This window comes from Chiloscyllium plagiosum, chromosome 43 (genome assembly GCF_004010195.1).
Source record: "Chiloscyllium plagiosum isolate BGI_BamShark_2017 chromosome 43, ASM401019v2, whole genome shotgun sequence".
Lineage (NCBI taxonomy): Eukaryota > Metazoa > Chordata > Chondrichthyes > Orectolobiformes > Hemiscylliidae > Chiloscyllium > Chiloscyllium plagiosum.
Genome location: NC_057752.1, coordinates 627,216 through 645,738, shown reverse-complemented (window position 1 = coordinate 645,738; position 18,523 = coordinate 627,216). Strand labels below are relative to the sequence as shown.

Here is an 18,523-nt window from a genome sequence, read left to right as displayed (position 1 = left end):
CTTGCCAAGTTGATGGAGACACAGAAGAATCTTGTTTGTGGGAGCTTGCTGCATACAGAATGCCAGAAAAAAAACTTGTTTGCTTTTCAAAGTAATTCATTGTAGGTGAAACATTTGGAGTTACAATTTCTTCTTTAGAGCCACTTTGGCTTCACAGCTTTGCTCTATCTACTTGGTTTCTTAAGATAAAGTAGCACTCACCTCAGGTAACAGACACAAGGAGAGTCATAGAGATGTACAGCATGGAAACAGACCCTTCGGTCCAACCCGTCCATGCCGACCAGATATCCCAACCCAATCTAGTCCCACCTGCCAGCACCTGGCCCATATTCCTCCAAACCCTTCCTATTCATATACCCATCCAAAAGCCTCTTCAATGTTGCAGTTGTACCAGCCTCCACCACTTCCTCTGGCAGCTCATTCCATACACGTACCACGCTCTGCATGAAAAAGTTGCCCCTTAGGTCTCTTTTATATCTTTCCCTTCTCGCCCTAAAACTATGCCCTCTAGTTCTGGACTCTCTGACCCCAGGGAAAAGACTTTGCCTATTTACCCTATCCATGCCCCTCATAATTTTGTAAACCTCTATAAAGGTCACCCCTCAGCCTCCGACGCTGCAGGGAAAACAGCAACAGCCTGTTCAGCCTCTCCTTATAGCTCAAATCCTCCAATCCTGGCAACATCCTTGTAAATCTTTTCTGAACCCTTTCCAGTTTCACAACATCTTTCCGATAGGAAGGAGACCAGCTTTACATTTTCTTCATACGTTTTCCTGGCGTATCTGTATTGATCATGAGGGAAGACTAGTTTGTAGCTTGGACAGTTCTACACTGTAACTTGAAAGTAAATGACTGGTTTTCTGATTCTAAGTAGAAACTACAAACCTCTACCTCAACCTAACCGCAGCAGTTTACGTAGCACTTGACATTAAGTACCAGGCCAAAGTAATTTGTGCTAAGCATTTAATATGAGATTTACCTTTTTAAAGTGAGGCAACTAAATATTTTCCTTGGTTAATAGTAACGAAGATAAGTGACAAACTGATTCCTTTACAAAGAGCTACATCTACTGGGCAATTTTGTCAGTAATCAACAAAAACCACTATTAGGTGATATAGTCTCCATGCAGTGATATTCCAGCAATTTGTCTTTGTTCCCATTATTTTGAAGAACCTCAAGAGAACATCATCTAAAAACACACTGAAGCCATTGGTCAAATCTTTCAGTTGAAGTGAAAGAGAAAGAAAATCTTGTGTTCAAAAGCACAGGAGAGATAGACGAGATACCTGGGACTGACCATCAAAACTACAAGATTAAATGCATTAATATGCTCCAGGTTCTCATATGAAGATGAAGCATTTCAAAACCGCATTTTCAAAACTGAAATAATATTTGGTTGACTTACAATTTTAATCTTTATTTATTAATATTATTATTAATCTCCCATTTTTATTCTGTTATTTGTACAATACCATTGCAAGGATAATATATACTCATGTAAGTTTGTAAGACTACATTTTTAGTTTATAAAGTACGAAGTTGACTTAAACAAGTAACATTTTGGAGAGGTTGAAATCCACCCTCTCCCATCACCTTACTATTGCAGAGTTGCCAGGTTGGAGACTGTAACCAACAATCCTGAAAGTACTGCAAAAGAAGCCAAAAGGTATTATTGATATTTTTATTTATGAAATATCTTCATAGAGTGTGACATTCATTTCTGTACACTAAATTAAATTTCATCGAAACCAAAAGATTTAACATACATATTTACAAAAGTTCAAATGGTTTTTTCATAATACATAGAAATACTAAGCACCAGGGCATTCTCTGATCATGTAATCACCTTTCACCTTGACTTCAGAACCAAATAACTCATCTCAATCGGCTTCTTCAATGTCAGTGATATGGATCATCATCACTATTAGCAATCACATAGTCATCAGCCATATCATTCCATAAATTATCATTTCTGAGCGAGATTGCATTTGATATCCCACATTTCTTGAATGGTTTAACAACAATCTCCATTCTGTTTTCATCTTGGGCCTCTACAACCCATTCACACAGCATCGCTAACGTTGGAGCCCACATGCTACCCTTAATAAATGTCTTATTGCCTTTGATCAAGTGATTTAATATTTTTCTCATGCCATCCTGAAAGGGCCTGTTTAGAAAGACATCCAATGTTTGAATAAGATTGGTTAGACTACTCAGGAATTACTGCAAAATTATTCCTTTGAAATCTAACGTCAGCAAAAACATCATTGATAAAGTGTGATCTGAACATGTCGCATATGAGAAGACTTGATTTCTTTCCGTAATCTTCTTGGAAGGAACCACCAAATTTTCCTCAACCATATTTTAAACCACCTCCGTCCATTCATTGTTTATGAACATTAGCCAACTATTTCTTTTGGGAATTAGTATTTTGGGAAGGATTTTCTCTTGAATATCACAGTTGCTCAAGTTTTATGCTGTCAGACATACACAACAGTACAATGGTGAATCTACTCTTTTACAGTCAGTTGTCTTCACTGTTTCCTCTCCGATTTGGCTCACCATTTGACTGGTCAGCATGTCAAAATTCATGGGATCTTATCCACGTTCCCAATATAGGCCAATCCGTATCAATTTTTTTGTCAATGTTTGATTATATACCACGGAAATTCTTTAGTCTGTCATCGACTTCTGCTGGGACAAGCTGCAAAATCTTGGTCTTTTGTCTCATTACAATCCTGCTTGCCTTTAAAAATCTGGCATCTAAGCTGACTTTGAAACTTGGAATATCTAATTTTCCTTGTTCTTTTAGAATGAAGATTTGGATAGATCCTCGAGAAACTGAAAGCCTGTTCTGGTGATTTTTATTGGCATACACTGTAGTTGGCAACTTTGTCTTCCAACTGCGACCACATATCAGGCTTATCTCTGTTTGCACATTTATTATTAGCCCTTCAGAGGTGTGCTATTTTCTGATTATATCAAGTAGGTTTACACTAGAGTGAGGGTAACTTTACCAGTAAGTAAAGAGTTTAAAGTTTTGGATAAAAGCTGGGGGTAGCCTGATACATGAGGTATAAGAAGAATGAAATTCTGAGATCAACTGTTACTCTAGTATATAGATGGTATGTTTTGGGTAAGTAAACAGCTTAGTCAATAGCAGGGGTTTTCTGCTCTTATTCATTGTCAACTATGTAGCCATTATCTATTTTAAGGAGTTTAATTTAAAGGCAAACGGATCTTTCTGAGAGTAGTTAAGATTTCCAACACTACCTTTCCAAGCAGACCTCCTGGAGACAGCTGTTTTTAGATAAAAATCTGACTGTTGGCAGAACTAGCTATATTTTAATTTGGTAGTAAAAACAGAAACTAAAGGGCTGCAGGAAGAATGATACATTTATAATTTATCATCTTTTAAAAAAAAGTCTAATTATTGGAGGGTCCTATCACTTGCCAGAGGCAAAGCATGGTTTGGGTTCAAAACCTATCTTGGAGAGATTACATGTTCATTGTATAAGGGTTCTCGTAGTTATTAGTAGTTTCTCAGTTACATGAGCAAGTCATTAATTTAAACACAGCTTTAAACAACAGATTAACCATCAACTCAAAGTATAACTCTGTTAATATATTTGTTTTGGTGAATGGGGTATGGGGAAGTGGAACTTATCATTCAATATAAATAATGACATAAGAGGTGATAATTGACAATCTGGCTTCCCTATCATAGATCATCAACCACACAGGAAAGGAGGCCAAAATAATATCAAACCTTGAAAGAGTAGTTATAGACAATTAATAATTTGGAGTTATAAATATTTCTTTTTGGTTCCAGCTGATGTGGTGACCAGAGCATTCCTAAAACGATTTCAAGAAGAGGATACCACTGACAAAAAGTTATGAGTAAACATTTTTATTTCGGACTTACATCATTTGCAGTTTCTAGCTCTTGGTGGAACATATTGCTGGCTGAACTATTGAATTCCTGCAACAACAAAACAATAGAAGTGCTGATAATTATAATTTTAAGAACAAGGCTAAAAAAAGCATTTGCCTTGCATTTAATTTAAATTTCATTTTCACAAAAACAAACATCACCCTAAATCGGTGAAATAATATTCACATTAATATATCCAGACCCAAACGTGCTGACAGCTTGTGCAGATGCAAGATCCTTTTGTGTGCTTCATGTACTCACTGACTGCCACATGGTCAAAGTCTATTGATCATATCAGCTCTGGCAAATTCAGATCGTAAGAAACATTTTGTTTAATTTGTCTGCTAGGTGACAAGTTGTGGCAATGCACATGGGGAGTCAACTGTAGTCTTCAGGTAAAATGGGGTTATAAGGCCAGTCATAACTGGACCGGTCGGTGCAGAGATGGAATTCAAACCCCATTTCAAGGCAGATATTCTACCAGAATTTTGCATTATAATTACTGGTAATTAAATTTAATAAAATTATAGCAATTTGGGAAACCTACAGGTTGGACAGAAATGAGTGTGACCGGTTTACACATATTAATAAGAATTAATAAAGAGAAGAAATTGATTTTTAAAAATTACAAAATACAACAGGAACAATGTTTGTACAGAAAGTGAATCCATGCAAACACAGCAGCAAAAAAAGGAATTTTGCTCCAGAATCCCACCCAAAATTGGACAAGATTATGGCAGAGAATATCAGAATGTTCAGGTAGTGAGATTCCTACCATTAGTTCATCTGGCAATTCCCACTCCCTGTCCAATAGCTTAATCTGAGGTGGCCCTAACTCCCTTTCCCCATAACACTCATATCCGCCTCAGCCCATTGCATCTTTATCCTTTTATCTTCAATTCACAAACCTGGGGAAATAAATACTGATATCTTGAAAAGTGGATGTCTTAAAACAGATAAAGATGGATAAATCCCTGGGATCGGATCAGGTATACCCACAACTTTGTGGCAAGCCAGCAAAGTGATTGCTAGGCCCCTTGCTGAGATATTTGTATCATCAATAGCCAAGGGTAAGGTGCTGGAAGACTGGAGGTTGGCTAACGTGGTGCCATTATTGAAGAAAGGTGGTAAGGAAAAGCCATGGAACTGTAGACCAGTGAGCCTGACATCAGTGATTCAGGCAAGTTGTTGAAGGAGATTCTGAGGGACACAATTTACATGCATTTGAAAATGCAAGGATTGAATGGGATAGTCAATATGGCTTTGTGCATGGGAAATTGTGCCTCACTAAATTGATTGAGTTTTTTGAAGAAGTGACAAAGCGGCTTAATGCAGAGCCGTGGACACAGTCTATATAGATTTCTGCAAGGTGTCCAACAATCTCTGCGTAGTAGACTGGTTAACAAGGTTAGATTACATGGAATACAGGGAGAACTATCCATTTGGATACAAAATTGGCTTGAACATAGGAAACAGTGAGTGGAGAGCTACTTTTTGGACTGGAGTTCCATGACCAGCGTTGTGTTACAGGGTTCAGTGCTGGGTCCACTGCTTTTTGTCATTTATATAAATGATTTGGATGTGAATATAGGAGGTTTGGTTAGTAAAGTTGCGGATGACACCGAAATTTGTGGTGTAGTGGACAGTGAAGAAGGTTACCTCAGAGTACCTTGATCAGATGGACTGATGACCAGAGAGGTGGCAGATGGAGTTTAATCCAGATCCCAATCAAGGTGCTACATTCTGGTAGGGCATATCAGGGCAGGACTTATACACTTAATGGTAAGGTTCCGGGGTGTGTTGCTGAACAAGGAGAGTGCAGACTGCAGGTTCATAGTTCCTTGAAAGTGGAATCACAGGTAGACAGGCGGCGTTTGATACACTTGCCTTTTTTTTTGTCAGCTCCGTGAATATAGGAGTTAGGAGATCATGTTGCAGCTGTAAAGGACATTGGTGAGGCCACTTTTGGAAAACTGCATTCAATTCTGGTCTCCCTGCTATAGGAAAGAGTTTGTTAAACTTGAGAAGATTTCAGAAAAAAATATTGCCTGGGTTGAAGGGTTTGAGCTATAGCCTGAATAAGCTGGAGCTATTTTCCCTGGAGTATGAGAGGCTAGGGGGTGACCTAATAGAGGTTTATAAAATCATTAGGGGCATGGATAGGGTGAACAGTCAAGGTCTTATCCGCAGGGTAAGGGAGTCCAAAACTTGAGGACATAGGTTTAAGGTGTGAGGGGAAAGAGTTAAAAGGGACCGATGGGGCAATTCTTTCACGCAGAGGGTGGTGCATGTATGGATTGAACTGCCACACGAAGCCTTGTACAATTACATCATTTAAAAGGCATCTGGATAGGTATATGAATTGGAAAGGTTTAGAGGGATAGGGGCTAAATGCTGGCAAATGGGACTAGATTAATTTAGGATATCTGGTCGGCATGGACAAGTTGGACTGAAGGATGTGTTTCCATGCTGTACATCTCTATGACTCTATGACTCCCATTACTTAAGACTCTTGCTACCACCTGTTCCCTCAACATGTACCTCTTTCCCTTTGAACTACACACAACCCCTGTATCTGCCACTCTCCTTTAAGCTATTGCAGCTGGTTTTCTCTCAAGTCTCCATCCACTCTCACACATTTCCTTCGAGGTGGTTTGCTGATAGCCTCCTCACATTCAACTATTATCACATCTCCCTTCCAATCTCTTGCTGTTTCCTTTTGCTTTCACATGTTTTCCATATTGAACTGGTCTTTTTCTTTTAAAAAAATCAATTTGGAGGAATTAAACTCTCCCATGCTCTGACCTAAGCCTCTTACTCGCTTTCTTTCAATCCAGTCTCCCTCTGTAACACCCTCAGTTAAATATGGTTCATAAGTTTGTAAAATGGTTTATAAAAAAAGTATAATTAAAACACAGTTGGCTCTTTCTTTATCTCACAGCAAAGAAATCTCAAATTTTACCTCAGTGTGTTCAGTAAGGTTGGTAATATGTTTCCTCTTATCATTCACCATCATGAAAACTATGCAGAAAGTGTAAGAAGCTGAAGAAGAATAAAGAACACAAATAACGAATCATTTAAAAGATGCTCAGAACGCACAATCCAAGTTCAGATTAGTATCACAGTTTAAGTTCAAATTATCAAATCCAAGCACAGGTCTTTGGGAGAAGCTGAGACCTTCAAGTAAAATCTTTAAGGAAGGCATAAAAATACCAAAAGGACTGGGTAAATTTAAACAGGTTTTTGAGAAGCCTGTATGTTTTGGTTTAATTTTATGATTTTGGACACTAGAAATATCTTGTAACAATTTTAAAAAGCTGAAAAAGAATCAGAAGGACTTTGGCGTCAGCTGTGGGAACTCCATGTACCCTTAGGGCAACAGACTGTAAAATATGTGTCATATAAAGTGACAAATACTTGCACATCATCACCTATTGCACTGTCAAGTACTGCAGGTACTTTACAATCAGGCCAGTTAGCATTTGTGAAAGTAAGTATTCTATGGATCTTTAATTAAAGATCAAATTAGGATCAAGATTACCAGAAAATAGTTAAAATAGAAAATATCCAATAAATGGAATTACAGGAAATGCTTTCCGAAATACAGAGCTTTAAAAATCCCATAATGCAAAGCATTAAAAAAAAAACAAATGCCATTTTAAGCCACAATGAACCAGGCCTTTTTGCATAACATATGAAACATTCAAAACTGTTTATTTGCATGTTCTTTACAGGTGTAGAAATGGAAAATAGCTAATTCGGTTTTTCATTAATATTGCTTAATATTTTTGCTGGAATTATCAACTATTAGGAGAGCAATTCAATAGTTGAGAGCTATTAGGCCCAGGATTTGCTCATTTACAAGCAATCCTTTTCTAGGAATGTGCCTCAGGCGTAAACTATTTCTGAAACAGCACATAATATAAGTATATACTGTAGGTTATTGATTAACAAGGAAGTCAAAGGTTATTTAGGTAGCTGGGAATGTGAAGCTATGGCCATAAATCAGATCAACAATGATCCTATTGAATGGTGGTACAGGCTTGAGGAACAAAATAATTTATTCTTGCTCCCAATTCACATGTGCAGGACACAGTTTTAACTCTGTTTGATGTACAGTAATTCAGATGATTCTTCTACAAGAATGGCAGCAGAGTAGGACTTCAGAGCCAGAGTGTGTCTGTTTCTTTTCTTTTTTTCCTCTCTCTTTTTGAATTATTTTTTACCTCCCATCCTTGGGCAGCATTGTCTGGGGCGGAAGCCAGTACCGACTCCCAGCCTCAGCGTGAACCCTGACTCCCGGCCACAAGGTGAAGCCCCGTGGGTTATGGGTTGGAATTACTGTTATTTCTCTATTTTTCTAATTTATTGCTGGGCATTTTATTTCTTTATTATTTTTCTTCCCCTAAGAAATTGTACTTTAGAATATGTACCTAAGATAGTGCCACAAGTGGCGACATGTCAACTTAACACTGTACTCATGAGTATGTTTGACAATAAAGCTAATTCTATATCTGGGAAGCTTTAAAGTTACAGAAAATTAATAGCAAAGAAATAGGCTGTTCTGCCAAATTGGTTTATGTCCCACATCAGCCACCTCCCAATCCTACCTGACCCTCATCCTGTCAACATCTTTTTCTTTCTCCATGTGTTTATCCAACTTTCCCTCCCTGTTTTCACTGCATCAACAATATTTATCTTGTTAAAAATCACACAACACCAGGCTATAGTCCAACAGGTTTATTTGGAAGCACTAGCTCTCAGTGCGCTGCTCCTTCATCAGGTAGTTGTGGAGCAGGTCCGTAAGACAGAATTTATAGCAAAAGATTACAGTGTCATGCAACTGAAATGATATTATGAAAAAACCTAGATCGCTATTAAGTCTTTCATTTTTAAGATTGGGTTGCAGGTTTTAGTTCATTAATATGTAAATCCCAGAACTTCTTTTAACTCACATTCTCGAGATAAACAAAGTTTAACAAAAAGGTGACATCTCAGCTCAGACGATATATTAAATGTGTGAGGTTAGAGTCTGTCTGTATCCCAATCTCGAGTCAGATTGGTTCTATTTTGGCCTCAGATCTTCGGGTGACCAATCTCCAAGGCAGACTTCGGGATAGGCAACAACGCAAAGTGGCCAAGCAAAGGCTGATAGCCATGTTCGGTACCCATGAGGATGGCCGCAACTGGTACCTTGGGTTCATGTCACACTACAGGTGACCCCACTACACTATACACTCTCTCATACTTACACACAGACGTGCTCTCTCTCTCTCTCATATACACACACACACAAACACACAATCTCTCATGTGCACTCACGCGCACACACATACAAGTCCAGAGGGTGAATGTGTATTTGCAAGATTATATTTAGATTAGATTCCCTACAGTGTGGAAACAGGCCCTTTGGCCCAACAAGTCCACACCAACCCTCCGAAGAGGAACCCACCCAGACCCATTTCCCTCTGACTAATGCACACATTATGGGCAATTCAGAATGGCCGATTCACCTGACCTGCGCACCTTTGGACTGTGGGAGGAAACCGCAGCACCCAGAGGAAACCCACGCAGACCCAGGGACAATGTGCAAACTCCACACAGACAGTCACCCAAGGCTAGAATCAAACCTGGGACCCTGGTGCTGTGAGGCAGCAGTGCTAACCACTGAGCCACTGTGCCACCCCATATATTTGCAGATACATTTCATTTTGCTCAAAAAGTTCAAAATCTGCAGGCAGTCAATCTATGTAATATTTTGTAAATTCCACTTTAGAAATAGAATCAGTCTGACTCAAGATTGGGATACAGACAGACTCTAACCTCACACCTTTAATGCATTGTCTGAGCTGAGATGTCACTTTTTTTATAAAACCTTAAGTTATCTGAAGAATGTAAGGCTTCATCCAGAGGCTCACTAAAAATGTTACCTAGTACCTGGATGAAACATCTGAAAATGAACCTTCCAACTCAGTGAGCAAACATACATCCAGGAGAATGTGACTTAAAAGAAGTTCTGGGATTTTCATACTAATGATCCAAAACCTGCAACCTATTCTAAAAGATGAAAGACTTAACAACAATCTAGGTTTTAGCGAGTTTTGAGAAGATTTGTAGCTCAGGTTGAGGTTAGTTTTCAGACATTTTGTCACCATACTTGGTAACATCATGAGCTTCCAGTGAGGCTTACTGATGATGTTACCTAGTATGGTGACGAAACATCTGAAAATGAACCTTCCAGCTCAGTGAGCAAATTTACATCCACAATCTAGGTTTGTTTAATATATAATTTTAGTTGCATGACACTGTAATCTTTTGGTATAAATTCTGTGTTTTATGAGTGCTTCCGAATAAACCTGTTGGGACTATAACTTGGTGTTGTGTGATTCTTAACTTCGTCTACCCCAGTCCAACAGCGGCTCCTCCACATCATATTTACCTTAACATCGAGTCCTATATTCTCATCGTTCTCTGGGTAAAGAAGCTGCTATTGGATTTATTGGTAACAATCTTATATTTATCTTCCCAGCTCTGATCTTCCTCAGTAAGTAGAAACATCTTCTCAAAACGTATCTTATCAAAAACTTCCATAACCTTAAAAGAGCTCCATTTAGTCACGCTTCAGTTTTCATTCGGTCTCCTTCGCTGAGAGAAAAAAAGTACAAATGTTAACTTAAGCTCTTTTCCTGGTAAACTCGCGCTCGTTGAGATGTTTGCGTGAGGTTAAGAAAGCGTAGCGTTTACTCTATGATGAAATGCATACAACTGGTCAGGCAATAGTTGTAAAGAAAACTTAATGTTTGATATCAACTCTATTATTATAAAAGAGTCGTTTCACTTAATTAAACCCTTTAACCTTCCCGTTAAGAAATAACTTTTTTGTCATCTCAGCGAGACCATTTATTAAATGGCGAGTCCATGATAACAGGACCTTTCCCTCTAACAGCAACGTGATTGACAGTCAAGACAACCAATACGTAAGCGGGATTCCGACACGTCCCTTCAGGGACCACTTTGTCATCAATGGAAATTGTCCAATCAGTAAACGAGCATTACGAAAGGTTAGACAAACGCGTAGTTTTTAGTAGTCCGGATGACTGACAGGCAAGTAATCAAATGAAACATTAGAGTGACTGTCACGGGACTATAGCGAGTACCAATGATTTGCGAGAGGTGGGACTCAAACTGCGTCGCGAATGACGGTGGCATCGGGGCCTAAGAGATATTAGCAAGTGGCTGAGAGAAAGAAGCAGTTAGCAGATATACAGGCGGCAGTGAGAATGGTTTGCGGTGGTTTCACCTGTTCCAAGAATGCGCTAATTGCTTTAAATGTCGTGTACATAGTAAGTGGAGCGGGTACGAGGGGAGGGGGTCGCGTTGTGTCGCTGGAAGTTTGTGTGATCTTTAAGCTTCTGAGATAGCATTTGGACCAAACAATCCCGACTAAGGATCCAGAGCATGCGCAACAACATCCTCCACCAACTGTGACATGTAGCAACAAGAAATACCGGATCCGAGAACGTTTACGGCGCGAGAGGCCGTTTGGCTAATCTTGGTTGCTGGTTTTCGGCAAGCAAATCGTTTCCACTCCTTCACCTTTTTCTCGCAGCCTTTTTTTTAAAAATATACTCAAATAATCCAGCTGCATTTTGAAAGTTACGATTGAACTGCTTCTGTCATACGCTTGTAGTAAATTCCAAATTCTAACCACTAGCTCTGTAAATTGTTTTTCCTTTAGTCAATTATGGTTCCTTTGTCTTCACCTTCAGTTGGTGGTCAAGAACCAGAGAACAATGGAAATAATTTCTCTGATCACATCTGTATAACCTTTTATTGATTAATCCACATTTGTCTAATTGGATGTTAATTGTGTCCTGGATTATTATTTCTAAACGTTTTCCCAGTGCTGAGGATAAAAAATCTTTGCTGGATTTATTTCTGAATGTTATTTTGAACATTTACAATTCTCCATTTATTTGGCATCAGTGCAGTAACTAAGGAAAATTGGATGACATAGCCAGTACCTTTGCAATTTTCACTGTTCCCTAAATATCCTAGAATGCATATGATCTGATCTTGGTGTACAGCCTCTCTTTCTAATGCCTTATGCATATGTCATGTATTTCTCAGCCTGAGCACACTACTGCTGATGAAGCACTTTTAAAATGTAGTAATTGTTGTAGTGAAGGAGTCAATAAATGTTGTAGCTTAATCAATTTGAATTAGAACATAAAACTTTACAGTGCAGAACAGGCCCTTTGGCCCTCGATGTTGCACCGACAAAGAAGGTGGAATTTCTAACATATGGGTTAGTGCTTCTATGTTGTAATATTTCTTAGATTGATTAGATTGCTTACAGTGTGAAAACAGGCCCTTCGGCTCAACAAGTCCACACCAACCTGCCGAAGCACAACCCACCCAGACCCATTTACCTAACACTACGGGCAATTTAGCATGGTCCAATCACCTAACCTGCACGTTTTTTGGATTGTGGAAGGAAACCAGAGCACCCAGAGGAAACCCACAAAGACACGGGGAGAACGTGCAAACTCCACACACAGTCACCTGAGGCAGGAATTGAACCTGGGTCTCTGGTGCTGTGAGGCAGCAGTGCTAGCCACCGTGCTGCCCTAAATTGATGCATTGGGTATATACAGTTTATGGAGAATGTAGATTTTGTATCCATTTGATTTACAACTTTGATTCAACCTGATGAGGTAGTTTGATATTTTATCTGCTGACAGCCTGTATAGTTCAAAGACCAGGGACTGTCCTAAAGAAGACTGTGAAACTGGCATGTTTTGACAGCTCAGCAAGTTTGTGTGGAATTAACTGAGGTGAGGCTGTCAGTTCTGTCCCTGCTCTGTGCTGAGTTGGCTCAGCTCAATTGAGGCAGTGGTAGGCATGCTGCAATTGGCCTTAGTACCCATGGGTTAGGGAAAATGGACTTGCTGATTGCTATTATTTGACCCCTGTTGAAAGGTCAGAAGTGGACACCAAGTAGCCAGTCTTAACTATAATGTATACTGTGATCAAATAGCTTATCAACAGTAACTATTAATAGCACCATTAATAGTTCGGCAAAATATGAACAAAGTTGAACTAAGCTTTCCGACTGGTGATTGGAGTGTGGCATTATACAGTTTGTTTAACACCAGTCAGAATAATTGGTAAACTGAGCTCTATTCTTACATGTAGTTTCAATGCTATGATTGCCTTGTGATGCACTCTGGTTCAGATAATCCTATACCCATTATTGTACTCTCACTCTACCAATTCATGGTTAGGTCAAACATTGCTTCAAATTTTTGCTATAATGTTAATGGATGTTTTGTTATATCACAGCTTTTCCCTTGGAAAGTTGAAAGACCTGGTAAGGGAAATACCCTTCCTTTCTGTTTGGAGTTGTGAATAGTTATATTAAAAGATCAATGTGTTATTATTTCAAAATCAAAAGTTCTGCAGCTGTGGATAAGCTCTGGTGGTTATTCAAATTTCCATTGTTAAATGAAAGATTCAAGAGGTGCCATTTGGTGTATAATGTCACCTTGAGCATTTTGACTTAACTTATGTCTGTGATTGCATCCTCTCCAAAGAGGTAGCTGTAAAAGAATGGAACTGATTGCTTGCTGTGAAGAGGAAGCAGTCAGGTGTATAATTGCATGAAAAAGACTTAGCAGGACTCAACAAAAGAAAGTCAGTAATTTCTGTTCTGTATATCTTGTCATTCTTTTGAATTGTGAAATTTGGTTATATTCAAAGATTTGTACATTTTTTTTGAAACACAAGTTTTGGACCCATGTGGAAATCCTCATGGCTGTTGCAATCTTAAAGAAGGCAAAGGACTTATCATGGCACAAAACAGTTACATTGACCTTCACAAATGTTCACATGTACACTGTAGCAGTTTGATAATGGAATCACCACTGCAATACATGTATAATGGGCACTATATTTGAATGCCCCCAGACCTCATTCATTTGACTTGGACTGATCCTTAATTTCTAACTGGATGCCAACATTCTGGTGGCCTTATTGCATTGAAATAGCATCAAAGCTGAAACAAACATCCACACTTTTAGCACGCACTTAAAATATACTTAACTGAGTCATGGTAATGACTACTTGCATTTTCATAGCCCCACCAAGCTTAAAGAACATCCTAAGACCATCAGGAATGTAATTTGTCAAAAATACCCGAATGGAGATTCCAGAAGGGCTGAAGAAAGTCTTGGTAAAAGTGATGTATTTTTAAGAGGAGAGGCAGTTTGAGAAAGAAATTCCTGATTATGGGGCCCAATGGCTAAAGGTACAGCCACCAATGGAAAAGAGGAGGGAGTAATTATGACAGTCAAATAAAGGAACAGTGTGTGATGCTGGGGAGCTGTAGGCCTTGAGGAGTTGACAGAAATGAGGGAGCACTAGGATGAGAATTTTAAATCTGAAGGCCAGGAGACAATGAAAGACAGGCAGATCAACAGCGACAAAACTGTTGTGGTGAATGGAGACCCAGGCTGAGGAAGTTTGTCTTTAGTTTGCAGTTGTAAGTGATACACTGAAGTTGTGACTAGCGTAGCTGAGACTGTGGTTACAAATATAGATAGGATAGGCATAGATTTTATGTGGAGAGCAATTTTGCATAAACAAATCGGAAAACAATGGAAGATCTAATTACGAATAAATAACTACATTTAAGAGATTTCTTAACACATTAAAGCAACTCTTAACACTGATTAGGTTTGAATGCTGTTTCATAACTCAAGGCATTAGCCTTTGCCTGGTCAATTTATGCAATATGGTGATCTTGGGTGTTTCAAATGCTTAGCCGTGTAATTGACATTGAGGCTGGAGCAAAGGATCGTACTTTTGCACAGTCATACAACAATGGTTTGCATTTCTATAAGTTCTGTACTTTAACACCAACATCTCAAGGAGATGTACTAGGTACAAGAGGGATAAGCAGGTTTGGCTGAAAATCGACTGTACATAATGATAAAGTGGATGGAACATACAAGAGACCACTATTGGTGCGTCAAGTCAGATCATGGATCATGTAGACTGGAGAAAATCTGATTCATTGACTGATTCTGCTCTGCTGGATTGGGGTTGGTGGTTAGGGTACCATTACTGATAATTTCTAATCAAACTGTTCAGGGATGTTATTGCACCGAGAGCAGATGGGTTTTGAACCCAGGCCTCCTGGCTCAAAGGTAGGGACTGCACCATAAGAGCCCATTTCGGCCACCATTACTGGCCTTTGCCTTGGTTTGGTGAGTTCTTTCTTAGTCTAGTGACCCCTGTTGAAAAGTGTGGTGTGGATGCCTGATGACTAACCAGTGACTGCACTGCAAAAACTTGTCATAGTTGTAAAATGTTTTGGGAAGTCTTGAGGACTTATGACACTTGTTCCTTTTTTTTTTAAGCATGTCAGTGCCATTCCAGAATACAGTGAATTGCAATGTTATTTGGACATAACACTTATTCCCCTTTCTCTTCCAGCTTGTTGGACTCTTACTTATCGGAGTAGCAGCATGGGGCAAAAGTTACGGCATTGTTTCCAGTATAAACATCATTGGTGGAGTCATTGCTGTGGGGGTCTTTCTGCTTCTCATTGCTGTTGTTGGACTTATCGGAGCAGTCAATCACCATCAAGTCATGCTGTTCTTTGTATCCTTTTGCTGATTTTTTTGGTTTTAAAAACAAATTGGGAATGACTCTTAAGATATTCTTCCATTTTTAGCCAGATAAATTGATGTCCTACTCCTAGGTCTTTGCCACAGTGAACTGCCTGCAAGAAGCTTAGTAAAAGTGATCTTTGTTGCTTCTCTGACTCACGAGTGTGGTGCTGGAAAAGCACAGCAGGTCTGGCAGCATCCTGCTGGATGCAGAAATCCTGATGAAGGGCTTGTGCCCAAAACGTCGATTCTCCTGCTCCTCGAATGCTGTCTGACCTGCTGTGCTTTTCTAGCACCACACTGTCTCGACTCTGATCTCCAACATCTGCGGTCCTCACTTTCTCCTAGCTTCTGACTCGTGTGGAGATGCCTAGTCTGTACTCACCACTTACAGGCAGGGCCTAGGCTGTGATTAGGATCTTAATTCTGTACATTTCTGTGGCAAAAGTAAAATGCAGAGATAATATCTAAAGGATAACTGAAAAGATTAGCACTGACTCTTGCTTTACACTTTGTGTCAAAAAGAACCATGGTTGTATTCAAATTGAAAATCAGGCTGATTATTCTGACACCAGTAATCCTGAGCTGCGTGACAGGAGCAGCTTTTGTGAGTCATGTGCTGCATGAATAAACTGGGAAGCAACTGTTGTTTCTTAAGCCCTTGTCAGAGGCACTCTCTCAGTATCAAACAGATGCCCTGGGATAGAGTGTACTACTGATGGTATGGCTGCCACCCCTAGCTTTGTTCGGATTTTGGTGGTATGGTGCAAGAAATGAGTGAAATATTCATTGTATGTGGCCACCTTGCAAGCCAATGTATGGGGAAAGTATTGTGAGCTGCATTGATTGAAACAATTTCAGATGATTTCATGCTTGCTGCCAAATTACTCAAGTGTGCTTGTTTGCTGCAATATTCTTTCCCGAGAGATATTAATATATTTACATTAAAACCTGCTGCTAAAGCTGTACCTTTGGGAATATAGTTAAGGGACCAGTTTACTTAATGAAGTGCATGAATAAATATTAAATTGCTTTTAAAGGAAGAGCTCAGACCCTGGCACACTTCAGTCACCATGTCACTGCATGTTAAAGTCTATTTTCCGTCTGTAACAGATTGCAGTGGTGGTATTGCAGTTGTTGAGGGGAGCCAGCAGTTTGGATTTAAAGTACAGGTAGTTCTTCTATAATGCGATGGCTGCATTTTTGTGCAAGCCCATGTTATAGAAAAATCACACTTTAGAAACAGTACTTAGTGTTGGCGATATCACATTACAGCAAACACACATTTTAAAAGTCCGCACTTTAGAAAGTGTCCCCAATTCGTCAATTGCATTACAGCAAATTCACATTCCAGCAGAACAGCCTGTACAATGCTGGAGCACTGTAGTGAAAGCTCCAGTGCTCAAGCCCTGCAGTTAATCTATATTCTGTCTGACCTGAGTATACTTGATTTTGCGACAAAGTGAAAACAACAGGCAAGTATTCAGTTCACTTCATAAATGGAAAGTGCCTCCTGAAGGAAATATCAGAAAGAAACCTTCACAAAATGCATGTTGTCATCTCAATTTTTACAGTAAATTTTATTTTCATTAATTTTCCCACCTTGTTTCCTTGACTTTGCTTTCACTCCAGTACATGGTTATTTTATTCCTGGTCTTTTTAATTCAGTTTGGAGTCTCCTGTTCATGCCTGGCTCTTAATCGAAGTCAACAGGTACCCTTGGCTGTATCACTACCAATGCTTTGTGATTTCTCTTTGAAAAGGCCTAGCCTGTTGCAATTTTTCATTGGGATGTCAGTGTCACTGCATAAACTAGGGTTTATTTCACATCGCTAAATTCCCTGGAGAAGGTGGTTGTGAGTTGCCTTGAACTGCTGCAAATCCTAGGAACAACCAGGATTTCGACCTATTGACAATGATATAGTCCTGAGTCCAGATGGTGTGTAGCTTGAAGGGGGAACTTGGTGTATGGCAGTGTTCCCATCCACCTGCTACCTTGTCTTTCTCAGTAGTAGAGGTTGTGGATTTGGAAGGTGCTGTCAGAAGAGCCTTGGTGAGTTACTGCAGTACATCTTATGAATGGTACACTCTGCTGCCACCATGTATTGGATGAGGTGCTAATAAAGTAGGGCACAAGCCCTACTTGAATGTTGTTGGAGCTGTACTCATCCGGGCAAATGGGGAGTATTCCATTATACTCCTGACTTGTGCCTTGGAGATGGTGGACAAGCTTTGGAGAGGTAGGAGGTTAGTTACACATCACAGAATTCCCAGTCTCTGACCTGCTCTTGTAGCCACTATATGGATTGTCTACTTCAATTTCTGGTCAGTGGTACTCTCAGGATGATGATAGTAGGGGATTCAGCAATGGTAATGCCATTAAATATCAAGGGACAATGGTTTGATGTGGTCATTGCTTGGCACTTGTATGATACAAATGTTATTTGCCATTTATTAGCCCATGGCTGGCTATTGTTCATATCATATACTGCATTTGAACATGGATTGCTTCAGTTAGTAAGGTGCACAAATGACACTGAACATGGTGCAATCGTCGAAAATTCACACTTCTGACCTCATGATGGAGGGAATGTCATTGAAGTAACTGAATGTGGTTGGGTTTAGTTCACTACCTTGAGGGACTCCTGCACAGAGGATTACAATTGACAAAAAACTAAACTGGACCAGCCACACACATACCATGGTTACAACAGCAGGGTAGATGCTGGGATTCTGAGTGGGGGTTCACCTGCCTCCTCACAACCTGTTCAAGGCACAAATCAGGAGTGTGAGCACTAGCTTTGAGCGCTGTTCCTTCATCTGGTGGTTGTGGTGACCATCTGATGAAGAAGCAGCTCCAAAAGCTAGTGCTTCCAAATAAACCTGTTGGACTATAACCTGGTGTTGTGATTTT

General features: G+C 39.6%; 2 protein-coding genes across 7 annotated transcripts in view; one reads left to right on the top strand and one right to left on the bottom strand.

Annotated features, from left to right (window-relative positions):
• Nucleotides 1–1,419: 1,419 nt before the first annotated feature.
• cdk4 (cyclin-dependent kinase 4) overlaps nucleotides 1,420–18,523 on the bottom strand; it is a 66,560-nt gene continuing 49,456 nt past the window's right edge. Inside the window, exons 1-5 of one of the 6 annotated variants that reach the window (XR_006309977.1) lie at nucleotides 10,791–11,033; nucleotides 10,374–10,579; nucleotides 6,897–6,976; nucleotides 3,926–3,982; nucleotides 1,420–1,647 (exon numbers count right to left, since the gene is read on the bottom strand). The gene's annotated coding sequence lies outside the window, so the exon portion shown is untranslated. Of the gene's footprint in view, nucleotides 1,648–3,925; nucleotides 3,983–5,891; nucleotides 5,932–6,896; nucleotides 6,977–10,373; nucleotides 10,580–10,790; nucleotides 11,034–18,523 lie in introns of those variants that run through there. The other 5 variants (XR_006309978.1, XR_006309976.1, XR_006309979.1 and 2 more) reach the window with 5 other exon arrangements.
• On the top strand, nucleotides 11,136–17,460 carry LOC122543278 (tetraspanin-31-like). Its single transcript, XM_043681768.1, has 3 exons — nucleotides 11,136–11,277; nucleotides 15,434–15,601; nucleotides 17,242–17,460. The coding sequence occupies exons 1-3, from the start codon at nucleotides 11,215–11,217 to the stop codon at nucleotides 17,443–17,445; spliced, it is 435 nt and encodes a 144-aa protein (XP_043537703.1). The 5' UTR covers nucleotides 11,136–11,214; the 3' UTR covers nucleotides 17,446–17,460.

Excerpts from the sequence above, each read along its gene's own strand:
- LOC122543278 (XM_043681768.1), top strand. The coding sequence starts at position 11,215 with ATGGTTTGCGGTGGTTTCACCTGTTCCAAGAATGCGCTAATTGCTTTA. Across the intron at positions 11,278-15,433 it reads CTTTAAATGTCGTGTACATA|CTTGTTGGACTCTTACTTAT; the intron begins GTAAGTGGAGCG and ends TTTCTCTTCCAG. Across the intron at positions 15,602-17,241 it reads ATCAAGTCATGCTGTTCTTT|TACATGGTTATTTTATTCCT; the intron begins GTATCCTTTTGC and ends CTTTCACTCCAG.